General features: G+C 46.5%; 1 protein-coding gene and 1 long non-coding RNA gene across 2 annotated transcripts; one reads left to right on the forward strand and one right to left on the reverse strand.

Annotated features, from left to right (window-relative positions):
• Window positions 1-6,547, reverse strand: LOC147367661 (uncharacterized). Its single transcript, XR_015131970.1, has 2 exons — window positions 6,481-6,547; window positions 1-203 (listed from the first exon to the last, which is right to left on the reverse strand). It is a non-coding gene; the product is annotated as an uncharacterized LOC147367661 (long non-coding RNA).
• Window positions 6,548-8,481: 1,934 nt separating this feature from the next.
• LOC147367662 (NUT family member 2G-like) lies at window positions 8,482-21,101 on the forward strand. Its single transcript, XM_086414125.1, has 7 exons — window positions 8,482-8,507; window positions 15,119-15,928; window positions 16,889-17,017; window positions 18,071-18,243; window positions 18,789-19,084; window positions 19,534-19,650; window positions 20,142-21,101. The coding sequence occupies exons 1-7, from the start codon at window positions 8,482-8,484 to the stop codon at window positions 20,886-20,888; spliced, it is 2,298 nt and encodes a 765-aa protein (XP_086270251.1). The 3' UTR covers window positions 20,889-21,101.
• The last annotated feature ends 846 nt before the right edge of the window (window positions 21,102-21,947 follow it).

Genomic DNA, 21,947 nt, shown 5'->3' on the forward strand with positions numbered 1-21,947 from the left:
TTACAGTTGAGTTATCCTTTTATTAAAGTTCACAGCATGTTTTGTTGGCAGGAGGATTCACAATGAGGGAGAAAAGGCCAGAAGACTTACCATTAAGAAGGTTCAGAAATTCTTAGGAGGATGCAAGGGAGGCAGAATGTGACTATGGGGTCAGCTGGTGGCCATACTGATCACATGGCTCCATCTGATGACTTTGCAGCTTGCTGTGGAATATTAAAAAAAAAAAAAGTCACTTTATCCTATCAGAGAAACATGAAACTGAGATGAGCTTCCCACTGCTAGAAGCATCCTCAGCCTTCAGAAAAGACCAGAAAACATGACTAAAGGATTTGGGAATATCAGAGCCATATTTCTCAGAGTGGGACTCCCCAGTCTCTGTAGGTCTCAGTCCTCAACTGTCCCTCAGGGACAGTCTCCCCACCTCCATACTTATCAGCTCATTGATCCCTAGAGGTCCTGCCTTACCCTGAGAACTTAGGTTTCCATGGAGCTAGGTTGGTTGAGACCTAGTGATACAGCTGACCAGCCTGATAATAGTCCCCATCACCCTGGGGCAGTTGGGCTTAGGGATACATGGCTTTGTAGACTTTCAACACCTAGACCCAGTGTGGAGGGTGTGCTTGCCCATCACCTGTGTCACAGAAGAGCCAGCAATACTTGGAGCTGTCCAAGCAACTCTCAGGGGGTTTTCCTGGGAGAGCACTTGGTTATCTGACTTCTTATCCAGGAAGCCCTATGACTTTTGACTGCTGCCTGTCACACCAACAACGCACCTGTGAAGCTTCTCCTCTACAAGGCCATCTGCCCACCACACCCACCCTTCTAGGGGCCTAGATGCTAGGACCATACAAATGCTGGAGTGTCTACTGCCTAAAGTACAGACACCCCTCTATCCATCTGCATGATTTCTGCTGGGAATCCCCAACATTTACGGGAATTCTTTGACCAACCTGATAGGAACGATGCAATGATTCAGAATGACAAGGATCCATTCACACTTACAACCCCAGAAGCCCCACTCATAACCACGTAAGTGTCCCATACATTCCCACTGATGCCCAAATATTCTTGTGTCATACATACATACATCTAAACACACACATCAGTGGTGTGCTGATAAATGCTTAATAAAAACCTCTCTGAGAAAGGTAGGAAAGACTTCATTTATGGTGTCTACATGGTATAAATATTCCCAGCATGATCAGTTTCAAGCTACCTAGTTGACATCACTGAACACAGAACTGGGAGGAGATATGCACCATTGACTATCCCAAGCTAGTATGAACCAGTTTCAACACATCCCAAATCTTTTCATATGAGTATGTGCACATGAACCACTTATACCCAGAGTAGGCCCCTCAACTCCCAGCACAGATATATAAGCAAAAGGACACAACATACATATTCATATATATGTGTATGTATGTATATCCATACACATATATATTCTGAACACACATGTACATTTCTACTCTCACCTTGAAAAAATATACACAGAGACCACCTCTTACTACCTAAATTTTTATAGATGAAAACCTACTCACACTGAATATTCACATGCCACTCTTACAACTATATACATATACACACACGACATGGGCCTGAACACAAACATATGCAACCAATATACCACTCATATGTACACACTGTACACGTATACACACAGGCTCACGAGGTACACAACTGTTTGTTTCATGAGCAACTCCCAAAAGACCCACAAGCAATTCATAGCCCTAAAATACATATACTCCAGATTTCTGAACATACACATAACCTACTCCATCTACTGAACTCTCATATCTGCCAGAATACTTAATTCATAGCCCCAGGGACTCAAATACACACAGCCACAAACAACCTACACTTATCGAATACAGCTGAACCTTGAACAACTTGGGGATTAGGGTACCAAACTTCCATTCAATGCTTCTGTATCCATGGATCACGTAGTAGCACTGTAGTATTTACTGAAAAAAAAAAAAATCCACTAGGAATGGATCCGTGTGGTTCAAACCCATGATGTTATAGAGTTAACTATACTTATATAAGTCCAACTTACCAGTTCTGAGAACACACAAGCAACACTGCTAAATTCTTCAGGCATTACATTTTGAAATAAACACAAAGAGGACACTAAGCCTCCTTTACGCACAAATCACAAATACACACATCCATAAACTACTCTTGAGTATACATCCCAAATGCTAAGACACACACAAAACACAAAAACACCGACAATTTCTGTTCTCTAATATACACATGCAATTCTCACACACCTATGGACACAGATGTGCAAACATTCCCAATCTCTGAACATAGAGATCCCCCTCAAACACTACCTCTCCAGATACAACCTCCCCATTGCTCCCCAAACATATAAACAAAGGACACTATATACATATATCTAACCTCATGCTAATATACACAGACCACCTCCTACTATCTACTATCAAACACATGTATAAACGCACTCAGTTCAGTTCAGTTGTGTCCGACTCTGCAACCCCATGAATCGCAGCACTCCAGGCCTCCCTGTCCATCACCAACTTATGTGCATTGAGTCGGTGATGCCATCCAGCCATCTCATCCTCTGTCGTCCCCTTCTCCTCCTGCCCCCAATCCCTCCCAGCATCAGAGTCTTTTCCAATGAGTCAACTCTGCATGAGGTGGCCAAAGTATTGGAGTTTCAGCTTTAGCATCAGTCCTTCCAATGAACACTCAGGACTGATCTTTAGAATGGACTGGTTGGATCTCCATGCAGTCCAAGGGACTCTCAAGAGTCTTCTCCAACACCACAGTTCAAAAGCATCAATTCTTTGGCGCTCAGCTTTCTTCACAGTCCAACTCTCACATCCATACATGACCACTGGGAAAACCATAGCCTTGACTAGACAGACCTTTGTTGGCAAAGTAATGTCTCTGCTTTTCAATATGCTGTCTAGGTTGGTCATAACTTTCCTTCCAAGGAGTAAGCGTCTTTTAATTTCATGGCTGCAGTCACCATCTGCAGTGATTGTGGAGCCCCCAAAAATAAAGTCTGACACTGTTTCCACTGTTTCCCCATCTATTTGCCATGAAGTGATGGGACCAGACGCCATGATCTTAGTTTTCTGAATGTTGAGCTTTAAGCCAACTTTTTCACTCTCCTCTTTCACCTTCATCAAGAGGCTTTTTAGTTCCTCTTCATTTTCTGCCATAAGGGTGGTGTCATCTGCACATCTGAGGTGATTGATATTTCTCCCGGCAATCTTGATTCCAGCTTGTGCTTCTTCCAAGCCCAGCATTTCTCATGATGTACTCTGCATAGAAGTTAAATAAGCAGGGTGACAATATATAGCCTTTACAGACTCCTTTTCCTATTTGAAACCAGTCTGTTGTTCCATGTCCAGTTCTAACTGTTGCTTCCTGACCTGCATATAGGTTTCTCAAGAGGCAGGTCAGGTGGTCTGGTATTCCCATCTCTTTCAGAATTTTCCACAGTTTATGGTGATCTACATAGTCAAAGGCTTTGTCATAGTCAATAAAGCAGAAATAGATGTTTTTCTGGAAATCTCTTGCTTTTTACATGATCCAGAGGATGTTGGCAATTTGATCTCTGGTTCCTCTGCCTTTTCTAAAACCAGCTTGAACATCTGGAAGTTCACAGTTCATGTACTGCTGAAGCCTGGCTTGGAGAATTTTGAGCATTACTTTACTAGCATATGAGATGAGTGCAATTGTGCAGTAGTTTGAGCATTCTTTGGCATTGCCTTTCTTTGGGATTGGAATGAAAACTGACCTTTTCCAGTCCTGTGGCCACTGCTGAGTTTTCCAAATTTGCTGGCATATTGAGTGCAGCACTTTCACAGCATCATCTTTCAGGATTTGAAATAGCTCAACTGGAATCCCATCACCTCCACTAGCTTTGTTCGAAGTGATGCTTTCTAAGGTCCACTTGACTTCACATCCCAGGATGTCTGGCTCTAGGTGAGTGATCACACCATCATGATTATCTGGGTCGTGAAGATCTTTTTTGCACTGTTCTTCTGTGTATTCTTGCCACCTCTTCTCAATATCTTCTGCTTCTGTTAGGTCCATACCATTTCTGTCCTTTATCAAGCCTATCTTTGCATGAAATGCTCCCTTGGTATCTCTAATTTTCTTGAAGAGATCTCTCATCTTTCCTATTCTGTTGTTTTCCTCTATTTCTTTGCATTGATCGCTGAAGAAGGTTTTCTTATCTCTCCTTGCTATTCTTTGGAACTCTGCATTCAAATGGGAATATCTTTTCTCCTTTCCTTTTTGCTTCTCTTCTTTTCACAGCTATTTGTAAGGCCTCCTTAGACAGCCATTTTGCTTTTTTGCATTTCTTTTCCATGGGGATGGTCTTGATCCCTGTCTCCTGTATAATGTCACAAACCTCCATCCATAGTTCATCAGGCACTCTATCAGATCTAGTCCATTAAATCTATCTCTCACTTCCACTGTATAATCATAAGGGATCCTAGCAGTTTCCAAAGAAATGCACTTAGAATACTCTTAACAACTCCATACCTCATGAACAAACTTTGATAATTCATACACCCTTTGATGACATACACACAAATTACTATTCACAAGTAACATGCATAGAAATATCTACAGGAAACCATTTATGAAATAACTTCCACATACCAAATGATCCCTAGCTAGTAGGAGCCAGCTCATATATCTGCAAATACTAACAAATAACCATGTCACATATTCCTAATACATATAAGTGCAATTCTCCAACTCCTGTGTATAAACCTGGAACCTCACCGTCTCATCAGATACACATATACTCACTTCTCAAAATATATAAGCCTAAGAGGCCCCTACTGAAAAATACAAATACATAGCACTAGCAGATATTCCTCCAAATGGCTATGCCCCTTGAATACACACACAAACTTACTTTACATACAACTCTCCACAAGCTCCAAATAAAACAATTACCCACTGCACTAAAAATAAGCAAACATATAACTGTATATACTCTCTGTTTCAAATACACATCCTACACTACCTGCATATGCATAGCCCCACATTCCCAAACTCTCACACAGAATTAACTCTTCCATCTTCCATAATACAGTATTATACAAACACAACATACCTACATCTATCAGTTCCATAAAATAGCCACAGACTTCCCCTACACAGCAAAAGATATATACACAGCTCCTGAAAATACACACACACAAACCACATAAGCCCTACAACATACACAATGCACAAATGATATCCTGAATACACAAATGATCATCCTACATTCATCAAATACACAAAACAGATAGTATACCCAAACTAATACACATCAGTCCTTTTCCTAACACTGCCCTTATGCATATGCAAATCCATCATGAGACCCAAAGAAATTCCCAAATTCATGGGTGAAAAAAACACATGTAAAAATATTCCCCAAATACCAAATTACAAATACCTAACCACTAACTACAGAGAAGGTGATGGCACCCCACTCCAGTACTCTTGCCTGGAAAATCTCACGGACAGAGGAGCCTGGTAGGCTGCAGTCCATGGGGTCGCAAAGAGTCGGACATGACAGAAGCAACTTAGCAGCAGCAGCAGCAGCAACCACTAACTAACTCCTTGAGTATGTCTCCGTTAAATCTCAACACCCTTCAAATATCCTTCAAAGATTTACCTTACACATTCTCACAAAAACATAACTTCCCCTTAAACACAAATATTCACAAACAAAACCAACCCACACATTTTATTACATATCAGATTCCCACCAACCGATTACACACGAATCCCATCTATGCTTGCAAATCAATACTGAATTGACATCAGACTATGAATCAATGTTTATTACTACATTCAGCAAAGTTTCTTCTATCATGGACAAAAGAGTGCAGTTTGAACATTTGTGTCCAAATCAATTGAACAATCGATTGATGCCTTTACGTTAAAAATGAAGACACAAGTGAAACTATGGTTTCACTCACTTTCCACTCATTTTCCTATAACCTGTGCTAGTTCTTGGGAACCTGATGAGGGCTTTCAAATCGGAAGAACTTCCGTCTAGCTTTCGTACTCTTCAGAACACGTGGACAGAATGGCACCTGTTTAACGGCTCTCACACACTATTTATCCCACAACTTACTCCCACAGTCACCGAACCGTTCTTGCAGCCTGCTCCCCCATGGCCAATAACCCTAGTGTAAACGCAGCAAAGGGAACTAAGTAAGCTCTATAGGGGCATGAATCCACATTGTGAGGAGTCTCCCCTACAGCTGCTACTGCTAAGTCACTTCAGTCGTGTCCGACTCTGTGTGACCCCAGAGACGGCAGCCCACCAGGCTCCGCCGTCCCTGGGATTCTCCAGGCAAGAACACTGGAGTGGGTTGCCATTTCCTTCTCCACTCCCCTACAGACAAAGACACAAATACCCGACAGGGTGAACAGCAGTCAGAGAGTGACACCCGCAGGTTGAAGGGTCCCTCCATCCCTTACCTCCATGTTGACTCTGGAGGCGGCCTTAAGAGGTTCGGCCCTCTGCTGAGGCAGCCGTTGGGGCCCCGCCCTCCAAGCTCGCGCGTGCGCTCCTGTTTTCCTGAGCAGACAGCCTCAACAGACCCTTGAAAGAGCCATTAGACTACCGCACTTCCAGTGCTCTAGAGCCCCTGGAGTCCTGTGCGTCAGGACTTGTGGGAAACTGTCCTTTTAAGTCCCTGCTGGAGAGGAGAGAAATGGAGGGTCGGGGTATCCTGAGGAGCTTCTCTGGCTATGTCTCCTTGCTGGAAACTTCGTGGTGCTCTCTTAAAACTAGCTCTCGTGAGATGAGCACTTGTGATTTTTAAATTGCACACGTGAAGTCCTTGCGCTTAGATGCAAAGGGTTTTGTAGAGCTCCATCCTTATAACAATATCCTCAAATTGGAGCAAGTGCTTTCATGACCTTCAGACTGCAGTTCCTTGCTTCTTGTTTATGCCTGTCAAAACCAGTAGGTCTTTTTCCTAGCAAGGTGGACGTTTCTGTTAAAGAACAATTTTAGCAAAGAGTTTCAGACCTGGGAACACTCTTAAGATGCTTTCTCCTGATTCCATTCCTAGAGTTCTTCCAAATGCATATACTCTACTAGAATATTTTTCTGTAGTGTATTTAATACATGGAGTTTTTTTCAGTAAATATTGAGTGTTTCCTTTGTAAAGTTTTTGTTGTAACCCTGAGTAAGACAACAATCTGGTTCAATTTAAACACAACAGGTATTAATACTATGGGAACAATTTTACTCTCCCCCTTTTTTGGTAATATATTGCAAAATTTCTGTTGGCAATAAAAAAATAAATAGTAGCAGAATCAACTTATTAACCTGACTATGTAATGCTTGCCAAAGAAACCTCAATCAGCAAATCCTCTTTCTGGTCAATTGCAAGATTAGAGCATTTTTTCACTCAACAGAAAGCTTCTGAAGATCCCTCATATTTAACAGTACTAAGAGCTTCAAGTGCACAGACTTGAAAACTCCACAAGACATAAACATTGTATCTCTTTCTGTCTTTAATGTTCCATAGTGATGTGGAAGATGAACCGTCTTCTGATGCTTGTGATCCATGTCCAGAGATACTTTTTCTCTGTAATCAATGCCTGCCCCCAGCGTCTGCAGGAATAGTCAAGAGATTGTGATCTAAAGGAATTTTAGATATTCCTTCCTTGTCTGGTCTTCCCAAATCATATTTGGGCTGCTTTGATTATATCTGTCTCCGGGGTGTAGTATTTTGAAGCAGTACAAAAATGATTGCAGAATTGATAACTTTTACATAATGCAATTTTTGTATCAGTGGCCCTGAGAGGCCTCATTCAAATACTTTATCAGAGTTATGAATGAGAATCTTGTAATTGGTTGAAGGACTGAACAAGGGGAGGAAGCAACAAGAAAGCTTTCCTTTCTTGTATTCTGCCTCACCATCCCTCTAGCATCAAGTCTAGCATTGGTTGAATATCATTTAAGTTTTCCTTCATGATAGGAGTCCAAGAGTTGAGCCATATTTCCAAGTTATTTTTTCAGCCCCCAGCAGGAGTTTATTGATATAAAGTTCACCATGATATTACTTTAAATACTCTCACCTCATCTTCTCACCTTCTTTTGAGTCCATTTTTCCTTGCAAGGTGCAAGGAACTTCATAAGCACCAACAGAAGTCTTTTTCACCGTATGGAACTGTCCTTCTAAATCTTTCTTTTCCCAACACCCCACAATTCCTGCTATAGCAGGGAGTGACTCTTGTCTCCCAAGAGATCTGGTTGTAGTCCTCTGAAATTTTCACCCTTCATATCCCTTGACAAGATACCTAAATTCCTTTCTTCTCACAACACAAAAGGCAAATATTCTTTCATATCATTTTGATAGTGATAAACTGACATTGATTCTCAATATGAAAATGAGAATCAGGCAAATTATTAAAAAAAAAAAGAGATGCTCCCTTTATTTCATGCAGGTGGGTCCATATGCAATGATGAGCTTAGGTTCTAAAGAGAAAGGGTATGTAATGCAGACAGGAAATTCATAAGCTTATAAGCAGTATTTGCAGGCTAGGATTTAGATGGAAGTGGATTTGTGTGAATGGGGATTGGACATTGCTAGATAAACTTTTGGCATTTTTCTCAAGGTACACGTCCATTTCATGGGTAATAGATTTTTAACATCTAGAAAAACCAGTGCTCTGGGATATTTAGTCCTTTAAACACAAGGAAAGAGAAGATTTTTTTACCTTCTCATTCCTTATTTCTGTCCTTAGTCCTACTAAGCCTAAACTTTCAATGCCATGTGATGGCTCTTCGAAATCCATTTCATCCAGAGTCTGCAGATTTTGTGTGTTTGCAATTGTGTTTTGTGTTGGACCCAAGATGCACACGTCAGTCTCTTTACTCCCAGTTCTCTTTCTCATAGTGTAAACTGTAGTCACTCAGTCGTGTCCGACTCTTTGCAGCCCCATGGACTGTGTCCTCCAGGCTCCTCTGTCCAGGAATTCTCTAGGCAAGAATACTGGAGTGGATTGCCATTTCCTTCTCCAGGGGATCGTCCCAACCCAGGGATCAAAACTGAGTCTCCTGCATTGCAGGCAGATTCTTTACTGTCTGAGTCACAAGGGAAGCCCCTCTTTCTCATAAGAATGATGAATAATAGCTTACTATGTTATACTGTTTTGGTAGTACTGCCAGATAAAATACAGGTTTTCAGTTAAATGCAAGTATCAGATAATGAGGAAATTAATTTGCATAAAGCTATATCAAAAATATTGCATAGGGCACAGCTAGACTAAAAACTAATCCATTGTTTATGCAAAATTCAAAAAATCAAATTCATTTAGGCATTTGTTATTTTTATTTGCTTGATCTGGCCATCCTACCTTTTCAGGTAATTTGAAATTTAAAAGACTGTAGAAATTCTTGTTCTAGGAATTAAGTCCGGAAACAGAGGAGCTGTAATACAAAATACAAAAACAATCATTGAAAATATACTTGGATATATTGGAACATATATGAATTTTCAACCAGAAAAAAAAAAAACTGGAGACATTTTTAAAAATGAATATCAATTACATTTATTTTTAGTTGCAAAACACATCTCTGGAAAGATTTTAATGAAACAGATAACTCTGGTTTTCTCTGGGAAAGAAGATTGAAGTGAGGAAAGAGGTGGAACTATGTCACTGCATATTCCATTTCTCACAATTTGATTTTGAACCATTAGAAGATATTACTTGTTTAAAGTATTATACTAAAATCATTTAAAAGATAAAAAACTAAATATTTAACAACAATGTAATGCTATGAGAAACACAGTGAATTCTGGTCTTAGACGTGTGGGTTGCATGATGGATTTTTGATAGATGGGCATTTTCCAGCAAAAGGGATTGTTAGTAAGGAAAAGTCCTGCTGAATGTTGGTTGGGGCACAAGGACTGCTTCCTTAGGAGTGATGTACATACAGCAACCAAACACCCTGCATCTGCTGAGACAATCCTAATTTCAAACCCTCAGTTCCATGTAGCCATTAATACCCAAGGGTTTATAAGACTAAAAGTTCTTCTGAACTTGTTCTGAAAGTCTAGTCTCTGTTGAAGTAAGTCAAGATCCAGTTAGGAAGCAGAGTGAGTTGAGGGACACAAAACTAGGTTGATGGAAAAAGAAGTGAAATAGGTGGAAGATCAAGTCCAACTTTGGTGCTGTGAAACTGAGAAACAATTGATAAGTTGCCTAAAGAGGCAAACACCAATTGTGTCACCGCTATGTAATGTGGAACGAACTTCTGGTTCTCGCCTTCCTGCCAGAGCTGTTCATGGAATGTCTGCTCACCCCACCCAGGTCCACCTGCCTTCTGCCCCTCCCCCGCTGCAGAATGTTTCAGTTCCACATTCTACTGTTTGAATTCAAACATTTCCCTCCTTTACTTGGATGCTGAGCATCTGCTGGAGCAGGTCACTCTCTGGGTCTTGGTCTTGACTTTTCTCATTGAGGCTACCAGGCAGCAGTGGTCCATGTCCAAGCCTATGCGAATGGCTTCAGAAGGAGGTAAGCCTGTAGGCTGGGGTCGTGTTCCCTGCCATTTCTCAGACCTTTGAGTCCACATGTGACATTTCACTGTGGGCACACGGTTGAACTGAAGTTGAGGAAGGAGAGAGCACTGGACCCATAAGGACATCTGGGGAGACTGAAAAGCCTGAAGAAACCTGAGGCTGCACTGGGGAGGAGGGTTCATTGGAAGTGGATCAAGGGAAATTGCCCTGGTTATGGAGAAAGGATGGCAGCAGGCAGGCTTGATTATTTCTAGAATGAAGATAAGCCGCTTTGAAACGTGTGTGTAGGAAGTGTGAGTGATCTCCTGGTGGTGACACAGGAAGGGTCATGAGGAGGCCCTAGCCCCGTATTGTGCTTCTTAGGTACCCGAAGCTTGTCCCACCCCATGTCTTTCTGAGGGGTTTGGACTGGGGCATACTGTATCTAATTGGGCCATGGGGAGAGATAGTCTTATTAGAAAACTATTCAATGGGACTGTGTGTGGTCACACCTGAAGTGAAATTTCCTCTGAGAGCTAGGCAGGAAGTTACTCTAACTGCTGCAGTCCAGACCGTCTCCACTCCTTCCAGCTCACAGCTGACCTCTCAGTTCAGGTAACAGTTGCCTTGGCTTTGACAGGGATGGGTGTCCATGTAACTTCAACCAAGACAGGCCTCAGTTTCCCAAGATGTCTTAAACTGTTCTTCCTTTTGTGGAAAAGCAGCTCTTTAGACCGACTTCATCTTGTCCAATATCTCATGGTGGACCTTCGGCATATCTTGAGACGAAGAGTTTCTTCATTTTTCACGTCACTCCTTTGTGGACAGGGAACAGATGTGGAGGGTGGTTAGTTCTGGTGGAATGTCAGTGAAAGCTGATTTCCTCTTTAAAGGGGGGTAAGGAGTGTAGCCCAGAAGCAGGCAGACAATCTTCTCTGTTCTGAGTAAAAGTCCTATGACATCTGTTCTGATTAATTAGGTGCACGTGGCATGTAACCTGTTCTCCTGAACAGGGATGTGTTCCAGACAACTTTATCACAATGGCACCTGGATCATGCCTGTTTCTCAGTTTGTCTTCACTCTCTGTTATTGGGAACTCAAAGGGGAAGTACCCCAGGCAGTCTATACTCCCACAACCAATGTAACATGACCATTCCCTGGTCCTTGTCTAATCCTCTACAGCCATTCACTGGCTGTGAAATGACAGAATTTAAGGGACAGATGCCCACTTCTCAGACTCCCCACAGTTCCTACAAAGAGAATTCCTAGAGTGATGACATGGCTCTGGGCACTGGGAAGGGGGTGGTATAACCTGGCTCATATTAACTGTCTGCTGTGGTGATTCTGATGTGCATGCTGAGCCAGTGTGTTATGGGTTTTTGTCAGAATTCCATTTGAGTGATAGTTTCCATTATTTTTGTTTTGTGAGGCTTGAAAAGAGTGAGAGGATTTATACTGAGCACCAGGAAAAGAAAGACTGAGGTGGAGGTAGGCCCCTAATGTTTTAAACACTGCCTGTCCACAAAGGGTCTTTGGGTGCCTAGAACTTACCGTGGAGAAGGTCCTCACCTGCTAGTGGACCTGCTGAGGGGCGTTTCTCACAGAGCAGATGTTCACCCAGTTCCGGGTCTGGGAGACAGCCTGTGAGATTTGGGTCCCAGGGAGTGCCTGAGGGAGGCTCTCCGAGTCAGCACTTGCTGAAGACATTTCTTCTCGGCAGACAGGGCTCAGGGACCTTGGAGGCTAGGAGTGAGGTCACCAGTGGAATAATTCTCATCCAGAGGTCAGATCGTGAAAATCATTAGAAGACATGTCCATGCTGCACACACTGTCCAGATGTCCTCATGTGTGGAGATTTACACTCTGATTCTCTCCAGAGAGCCTCAGTCCCAGTGAGAGAGTCATTTCCTAGGCAGGTTGATAAGAAGTCTAGGGGTCTCCAAAGAGAGAGGGGTCTGAAATTCTCAAGGAGGAAGAAAGGACAAAAATTTTTCCCCCTCTACATTCCTTAGGATTATATAACAATAATGTATCCTGCCCGAGGACAATCTCTCGATTAAACCTTCTGGCTAATCCTGTTATCTTAACATGTAAATTATGGGAGTAGATCTGGTGAGGTCTTTACAAGAATTATATAACAATAATGTATCCTGACAGAATGTGGTCCACTGGAGAAGGAAATGGCAAACCACTTCAATATTCTTGCCTTAAGAATCCCATGAACAGTATGAAAAGGCAAAATGATAGGATACTGAAAGAGGAACTCCCCAGGTTGGTAGGTGCCCAATATACTACTGGAGATCAGTGGAGAAATAACTCCAGAAAGAATGAAGGGATGGAGCCAAAGCAAAAACAATACCCAGCTGTGGAAGTGACTGGTGGGTGATAGAAGCAAGATCTGATGCTGTAAAGAGCAATGTTGCATAGGAACCTGGAATGTTAGGTCCATGATTCAAGGCAAATTGGAAGTAGTCAAACAGGAGATGGCAAGAGTAAACATTGACATTCTAGGCATCAGCGAACTAAAATGGACTGGAATGGGTGAATATAACTCAGATGACCATTATATCTACTACTGTGGGCAGGAATCCCTTAGAAGAAATGGAGTAGCTATCATGGTCAACAAAAGAGTCCAAAATGCAGTACTTGGATGCAATCTCAAAAACGACAGAATGATCTCTGCTCATTTCCAAGGCAAACCATTCAATATCACAGTAATCCAAGTCTATGCCCCAACCAGTAACGCTGAAGAAGCTGAAGTTGAATGGTTGTATGAAGACCTACAAGACCTTTTAGAACTAACACCCAAAAAAGATGTCCTTTTCATTATAGGGGACTGGAATGCAAAAGTAGGAAGTCAAGAAACACCTGGGGTAACAGGCAAATTTGGCCTTGGAATACAGAATGAAGCAGGGCAAAGGCTAATAGAGTTTTGCCAAGAGAATGCAGTGGTCATAGAAAACACCCTCTTCCAACAACACAAGAGAAGACTCTACACATGGACATCACCAGATGGTCATCACTGAAATCAGATTGATTATATTCTTTGCAGCCAAAGATGGAGAAGCTCTATACAGTCAGCAAAAACAAGACTGGGAGCTGACTGTGGCTCAGATCATGAACTCCTTATTGGCAAATTCAGACTTAAATTGAAGAAAGTGGGGAAAACCACTAGACCATTCAGGCATGACCTAAATCAAATAGTCACAGAAAAACATATATTTCTCCTTTATTTACTATGCCAAAGCCTTTGACTGTGTGGATCACAACAAACTGTGGAAAATTCTTCAAGAGATGGGAATACCACACCACCTGACCTGCCTCTTGAGAAACCTATATGCAGGTCAGGAAGCAACAATTAGAATTGGACATCGAACAACAGACTGGTTCCAAATAGGAAAAGGAGTACATCAAGGCTGTATATTGTCACCCTGCTTATATGCAGAGTACATCATGAGAAACGCTGGGCTGGATGAAGCACAGCTGGAATCAAGACTGCTGGGAAAAATATCAATAACCTCAGATATGCAGATGACACTACCCTTACGGCAGAAAGTGAAGAGGAACTAAAGAACCTCTTGATGAAAGTGAAAGAGGAGAGTGAAAAAGTTGACTTAAAGCTCAACATTCAGAAAACTAAGATCATGGCATCTGGTCCCATCCCTTCATGGCAAATAGATGGGGAAACAGTGGAAATAGTGTCAGACTTTATTTTGAAGGGCTCCAAAATCACTGCAGATGGTGATTGCAGCCATGAAATTAAAAGACGTTTACTCCTTGGAAGGAAAGTTATGACCAACCTAGATAGCATATTCAAAAGCAGAGACATTACCTTGCCAACAAAGGTCTGTCTAGTCAAGGCTATGGTTTTCCCAGTGGTCATGTATGGATGTGAGAGTTGGACTGTGAAGAAAGCTGAGCGCCGAAGAATTGATGCTTTTGAACTGTGGTGTTGGAGAAGACTCTTGAGAGTCCCTTGGACTGCAAGGAGATCCAACCAGTCCATTCTAAAGATCAGTCCTGGGTGTTCATTGGAAGGACTGATGCTAAAGCTGAAACTCCAATACTTTGGCCACCTCATGCAGAGTTGACTCATTGGAAAAGACTCTGATGCTGGGAGGGATTGGGGGCAGGAGGAGAAGGGGACGACAGAGGATGAGATGGCTGAATGGCATCATCGACTCGACGCACATGAGTTTGGGTGAACTCTGGGAGTTGGTGATGGACAGGGAGGCCTGGAGTGCTGCAATTCATGGGGTTGCAAAGAGTCGGACACGACTGAGACTGAACTGAACTGAACTGAATGTATCCTGCCTGAGGACAGTCTCTGGATTAAACCTTCTGGCTAATTCTGTTATCTTAAAATGTAAATTATGGGAGTAGGTCTTTACAACCTCCAGACATTCTTTTGATTCATTAGTGAGCATATAACTCCACTGCTAACACTAGCAAGGGGGTACTCTTTCTGCCCCCTTCTGATGCCTATGTCAGAAGCTTTCTCTATCGCCTTTAGACTTTAAAAAACTTTATTACACAAAAGCTCTGAGCAATCAAGCCTCATCTCTGGCCCTGGATTGAATTATTCTCCTCCGGAGGCCAAGAATCTCAGCATCTTTTCGTGGTTCAGCAACAACCTTTCATCTGTTGCCCGTTCTCCTCCTCCATTCAAATCTTTCCTTTGTCTCAACAGCATCTCCAGAGCTGGGAACGGATGTGGCCGTGACCCCTGGTGCCTCCTTGCCTCCTTTCAGGACAATGCCCTTTCCTCCACCCATTCCTGGCCCAGAACACTGGCCACCCTGGGAGCAACACCTGCCACCTTCCATGACCCCATCATTCCCTCCTGGTGGCACTCAGCTGCTGCCAGCTTTTCCAAGGACACCTTTGGTGCCCAATGCTGGCCATGGCCCCAGTGCCCCTGGGGCTTGCAACATCATTGTCCAAGTCAGGTCAGAAGGAAGGCCAGCGGAGCACCCGCAGACTCAGACCTTTGTCCTTACTCAGGCTCCCCTCAACTGGAGCACTCCAGGGCCCCTCAGCAGGAGTACTGCATGTCCTGTCCCCCTATTCTTAACAACCCCTGCGATGGAGACCATTGTGACTGCCCCAGCTGTTGGAGTAGCTCAGTCTGGCAAGGGAAGCTGGACCCCAGGCTTTCCACCTCAAGCTCCACTACCAGCTGCCCAGCTGGCCCCCATCATTCCCCAAGTGAACTTGGGGCCACAGTCACATGGCATTTCCAGGGAGGGCAGCCTGGCCACCAACCAGTCCAAGGCCTCGCAGGATGACTCCTGCAACCCCAAGAGCGTGTATGAGAACTTCCGACGTTGGCAGCGCTTCAAGTCTCTGGCCCGGAGACACCTTCCCCAGAGTCCTGATGCTGAAGCTCTTTCCTGCTTTCTCATGTGAGTGAACAGCCAGGGGGTCATGAGGTTATCAGAGCTTTTAGATAAAAAGGAACTGGGGGTGGATGCTCAGATTAGGTTTGTAGGGATACCAGGAAGAAAGTCTGAGGGTGATGTCCCTGCTGTGAGAAGGCACATTTTGGTCCTACACATCACCATGCAAGTTCCTGACATCCTTTCAGTACCTTATCTCAGTTATCTCACTGCCTTGTGAGTACAGCCAACTTGACTTTCCATGATGCTCATGGTGATGTTGATGAAGACTTGTAGCCAGGGAGGGTTTTGGTGTGAGGTGAGGAGCCACAGATGGGATGCTGCACTCCTTTGTGGTGCCATATCCTTTCACACAGGACTTGAGTGTCCATGGTCAGGGGATGTCCCTTCAGAAAGGAGAGGGAGTGCAAGGTCCAGGATAGAGCTCTATGCATGCCTCAAGAACAAGAACCTCCTTGTTCTGGAGAATTCTTAGAACTGGGTGGTGGTAGAGCTCACAGGGCATGGGCTCTCTCCTAGAGCTGGGAGCCTGGCAGGCATTTCCCTCCTAAACCTCAGTTCCCTCGTAAAAAAAAAAAAGGTGGTGGTGGGGGACAATTGCATTTAACTCAGAGAACTGTGTAGAAAACTCTTTAGGCTAATCTATGAAGTGTTAGCAGACTGCCTGGCACATGCCATGCCTCACTGATGATAGGGATTTTTATAGTCAAAAGGCAATCTTGCAAAGGAAGGAGCCCTCACAAGGGTCCCTGTCCCAGCCTTAGCCTGGGAATGGATGGTCATCCTTCAGTGAGAGTGAGGCGGTGATGGCAGTAGCGGGAAGGCTTGTCCTTGCTCTCTCAGGCCTGTCCCTCACCTTCCTGATGCTCAGTCATGCTATCTTGGGTTATGTGGTCCAAGTTGCTGGGTGGAATCAGATGAGTGGAGACTGGGCTGGACTCTGAAACAGACCCTGATGGCTTACAGCCCAGTGCTTCGGTCCCTGGCTCGCCTGAAGCCCACCATGACACTGGAGGAGGGACTGTGGCGGGCTGTGCAGGAATGGCAGCACAGAAGCAACTTTGACCGGATGATCTACTATGAGATGGCCAGAAAGTGAGTCAGCATCCTGGGCCCTAGAGCTGTGTGGTGGGTAAGAGGAGTGGGTGAGGGTTAGACCCCAAGTCAGGGTCTGGCTGTGGGCATGCTCATCAAGCAGGATAGAGGAGGGCTGTCACTCAGCACAGGGCCCCCACAGCCCAGATGCCCTACTCCCCTCCAGAACCCCTCCCTCATCTTGAGAGCGTGGGTCTTCAGTACTTCCTCCAGCAGCACCTCTGATCTCCCTTGATGGTGACCTACCTTTGGCTTGACATGAAGGTCTCAGGATTGGGTTGGGTAAAGCTTTGAGCCCAGGAGGGGTCCAACCCCAGCCATAGGGGCTGTGCAGGGGCATGCTCTCCACCCACCAGCCTGCTGCTTCCTTAGTGGTGGGTGGCTGGCAGCCACTGACATAGACTTTGGGACCCCCTCTTCTCATGAAAAGTGGCTGGAGTGGGTACCCTGATCTCCCTGAAGAGGCTGGGGAAGCCAGCATGTCATCAGCCCAAACGTCTCTGGCCATTCCAGTATTTTCTCCATGGCAATCTTTTTAGTTTAAAAATAGAACCAAACAAACAAACATCTCTCAGAGGAAAGGAAAGCCTCTTCTCTAAGCTTAGCGGCCAAATCCTCCAACCTTTCCTGGGCCCTGTCTCCAGGCTTATGTTCCAGGACTCTCAGCCCCTGTCCAGGGTCCTGGATTCAGCAAGGACCGCTTTGGGGACATGTGCCTGATTCAGCCTCTGGCCATCAGCCCTTCATATAGTTCTGGATGGGAATGGGGGCATGAGGAGGGTCCCCTGTGGGTCTGCCTGTGTCCTGAGGGCCTGGTTCAATTCAGCAGCCTTGGTCTATGCTCTTGAGTGCCCTTCAAGTGCTGGTGGGGCAGGAAGAGTCCCAGATATCGAGTCAGTTCCAGGAGAGCCCTCTGCTGGGAATAGTACCTCCCACGGCCCTGTCCACCCCAAGACACACTCTCTCCCAGGCCCTCATTCTCTGTTGCCTTTGTTCCTGGCTCCAAAGCCCAGGCCTTTTTCTCAGTGTGCCGTATGCCTCCATCACTCCCAGGTTCATGGAATTTGAGGCAGAGGAAGTGATGCAGATTCAGAAGTTACAGTGGATGCAGGGGGTGCAAGGCCTGCCTCCTCCAGTCCCACCGAAGCTGGATCCTCAGGGGTCCTCAGCCCAGACAGTGTGCCCTCAGCCAGGCACCCACGTTCCCACTGGAGTTCCAAGCAAAGGTAACATGGGCCAAGGGATGACCGCTGGCCCCATGTGGATCCTTTTCCTTCAAGAGGGTCATTGGTCTTTCAACCAGAACAGCCAGTGAGACAGGGTCTCAGTTGTCCTTTGTCACTGCTGCTGCTGCTGAGTCGCTTCAGTCGTGTCTGACTCTGTGTGACCCCATAGACGGCAGCCCACCAGGCTCCCCCGTCCCTGGGCTTCTCCAGGCAAGAACACTGGAGTGGGTTGCCATTTCCTTTGTCACTACAGGGTATCATCTCCATCAGTTTAATAACTCCTCTTTCACCTCCCTGTCAAAAGACCCCACACGAAGTGGGCTTGTTAGGGATACCCTGAAGAATCAAGGTTCCACATTCCTCACAGGACTGTCTTAGATGGCCCCCTCCCCCTCCCACTGTGCATGAGGCTTCAGGTGGTGCTAACCCTGCCCACACCTAAGTCACTGACCCCCAAACACTGCCCTCACCAGCGCATGCTCAGTGGTCAGGAGGTGGACGCAGAAGCCCCTCACCTTCCTTCCCTCTTTCCTGCTCTGCCTCAGCCAGTGCTCCCCGGAAGGCCGGGCCCCGGGCCCATCCCACCCGCTCGCAGCCACACAGAGCCCAGCGGCACCCGGGGACCAAGGCCCCCAAGGAGATTCCCCCTGAGGCTGTGAGAGAGTATGTGAACATCATGGAGGTGCTGGTGGGGCCCATCCACTCGGCCACGGGCAAGTCAGAGGCAGAATGTGGAAAGGATGAGGATGAGCTGAAGCAGGAAGAGGACGGGACCTATGCAGACCCGGATCTCCTGAGCTACATTGACAAGCTGTGTTCCCAGGAAGAGTTCGTCACCAAGGTGGGCTGGGCATGGAGCCTGGGGTCGACAAGATTCCAAGGCATGGAACTCTCAGCACCCAAGATCTGGGTTCTGCCCAGGCCAAAGGGACTGAAGCTCTGTTCATGTGCTTTGTGTGTGTGTCCATATGTGTGTGGAGTGTGTGTATGCACATGTATGAGTGTTCATGTCTGTGTCTGTGTGTATGCCTTCATATGTCTGTGTAAGTAGGTGTGTATGTGCTTTTTTATTGGAGTATAATTGCTTCACAATGTTCTGTCAGCTTCTGCTGTACAACACGTGAATCATCCATATGTATACATATATCCTCCACCCCTCACTCTTGAGCATCCACCCCACCCCCACTAGAGAACAGGAGTGGGTCTCTACTTTTCACTTTCCTCTAGGTCTTCTTGGCTCCCAGGCCATTCCTGGCCAAGAATGCTCACAGCCTTTTCCTTCTGTTCTAGGTAGAGGCAGTCATTCACCCTCGATTCCTGGCAGACTTGCTTTCCCCAGAACCACAACTGGATCCCTTGGCACTAGCTGAGGAGCTGGAACAGGAGGAAGGCCTCACCCCTGAGGAGGTGAGCAGGAGAGGGAGGGATACTTATGGAGCCTGTGGGTGGGGACCCCATGTGACCCAGGGGAGCCAGGGGAGGGAGGGACCCCAGGTAGAACAGGGGAGACAAGGGTCTCCCAGGTAAACCAGGGCATGGGGGACCCTGGTGAGCAAGGGAGACATAGAACCCCAGAGCAGGAGGCTTCCATGGCTCTGTCCATCCCTCCCCTGCCTGGGACATCTGGCCTGGAAGAGAGCCTGCTCTGGGGTAGGTGCAGTGCTGGGTGATAGGAGGGAGAGGATAGGGAGCTGGGGCGGGTGATGGGGGAGGAAAAGACACAAAGCTGGGAACAAGGTGCAGGAGGCCAGCAGGAACACCACAGTGTCTATATTTGGATTTGAGTCTCAAGGTCACCCCTCCTCTCCACCCCACCCAGGGCCATGTCCCACTGCCCACGGCTCCTCCTCTCACATGTGGGTGTGCAGAGCAGTCACTGCCCTCTTCTCTCCTACCAGCTGGTGCAGAAACGACTCCTGGCCTTGAAGGAAGACAAGGGAGTGCAGACACCCAGCAGTCAAAGTGTACCTCAAATGGACTCAAGTCCTTCTGAGTCTGACACCAGCAAAGATGCCCAGAGATATGATCAAGGCCCCCAGCTAGGGGTCAGACATGAAGCCTGCCCACCAGAGGTTGATTTCGAGGCTGTTCACAGGTTCAGCCAAGCAAACACTGGCCTATCCAGGGCCAAAGACCTTGTTCCCTCTCCGGGACAGCAGGAGTTGCCTCCATTCCAGCCAGGACAACACTCCCCTCCCCAGGGTCAGAGGTGCACTGGCCCTCAGCCAGGACCCACGGATACCTCAGTTCTCAGAACGGCCTTTCCAATTCTGGGGGCCCGAGGGCCCAGGGATGGGTCCAGCGAGGACGAGGAGGAGCTCCCCAGCCTGGCCTTCCTCTTGGCCTCGCAGCACAGTCTGCTGCCCTGGAGGCTGTCCCAGAGTCCTGTCCCTGCCTCAGGCCAGGCCCCCTCCTCTCAGAGAATAGGCCTCAGTCCAGCTCCTCTGGCTGCTGCCAGGTCTAGGAAGCGGGCTCTGTGCGGAGGCTCAGCTGCTGTAGAGATGCTGCCTGGCCTGGGGGCTGGCCTCGGGGTCTCTGAGAGCCCTGCCCTGGCTCTGGGACTGGTTCGCTCCTCACAGCTGAGAAAGAGAAAGTGTGACCCATTTGTCACAGGAAGGAAGAGGAAGCGGCTCTGCAGCCAGTAGGGAACAGCGGGCCAGCCCCAAGGGGAGCCTAGGGCTCCTCAGCTCGTGGGTGATCCTGGCTGCTGTTGGAGGAAGGGACTCCAGGGCAGGGAGGGGATTGGGCTTGAGGGAGCTTCGAGAGGTGGGGGAGATGGATCTGGGTGGGCGTGGGTGGCAGCAGGATCTTTGGAGAGATGTATGTAAAATGTGAATAAACGTAGTTTTGTTGGGAAATGCTCTTGGGTCACCATCTTCTTATTCGTGTCTGCTCTGCTCTACAGAGAGGGGTCCTGACAGGAAGGAAGGACCAGGGAGGTCACAGGTGCTGTGGGCCTCCAGTGGCCAAGTCTTGCCTCCACACAGACAAGGACTCCTCAGGCGGCTCCTGGGAGCTCTCAGCTCTCATCCTCCACAGGGACCTCCTCATCATCCCCGTCTCTAAAGCCAGCTTGGCTTGAGACCTTGGGGACATCTGTACCATCATCTGCATCCCTGGACAATCTAGGGATGGAGAGCTGCTGTCCTGCCCTCAGCCCTCTGGACACTAAGCAGTTTCCAGGATGGAGCCTGGTGACAGCTTTTGTCTTTAGGGAGCTTTTCTCTGCTCCCTGAAGCAGCCAGATGAAGGGGCTGGGCTGATCCTCTGCTCATCCAGGGTTTCCTGTGTGGTGGCCTGACCAGAGAGGAAGAATCTCCGTCATAGGGTCCGGATTGTCGGCCTCTCTGCCTGGCTGGAGGGTGAGCACCCTCTAGTCTCAGAGGGATTACTGCAGTGTGGAGAGTGGTGGAGGCAGCTACCTCTTAGTCCCAGTGAGGATGAAACAGGGGAAATGGGTGAGAGGAAATTCATGGGGTGCCCATTAAAGCTGTGTATAAGGAAAATGACAGCTGGGCCCCTTTCTGGAATTTATGGAAATTTTGTGCAGGAGTGTCTTGTTCAGGGGAGGGAGGGGACCCATCTTGCTGTGGCTATGGGGACTGACCTTAGGGGCCCAGGGTTCTGCAAAGACATCCCACAACTACTGTCCCTTCCCTTCCCACCCATGGCTGAACATGTGTGTGTATTGGGGTCAACACTGA

This window comes from Bos grunniens, chromosome 8 (assembly GCF_055505025.1).
Source record: "Bos grunniens cultivar Pamir isolate PY7600 chromosome 8, Bosgru_T2T1.0, whole genome shotgun sequence".
Classification (NCBI taxonomy): Eukaryota; Metazoa; Chordata; class Mammalia; order Artiodactyla; family Bovidae; genus Bos; species Bos grunniens.

What these genes read in the sequence shown, in the direction of transcription:
- LOC147367662 (XM_086414125.1), top strand. Translation starts at nt 8,482, where the DNA reads ATGAGCTTAGGTTCTAAAGAGAAAGG. An exon ending in GCTCTTTCCTGCTTTCTCAT is followed by an intron (nt 15,929 to 16,888) that starts GTGAGTGAACAG and finishes GATGGCTTACAG; the next exon opens with CCCAGTGCTTCGGTCCCTGG. An exon ending in CACTGGAGTTCCAAGCAAAG is followed by an intron (nt 18,244 to 18,788) that starts GTAACATGGGCC and finishes GCTCTGCCTCAG; the next exon opens with CCAGTGCTCCCCGGAAGGCC.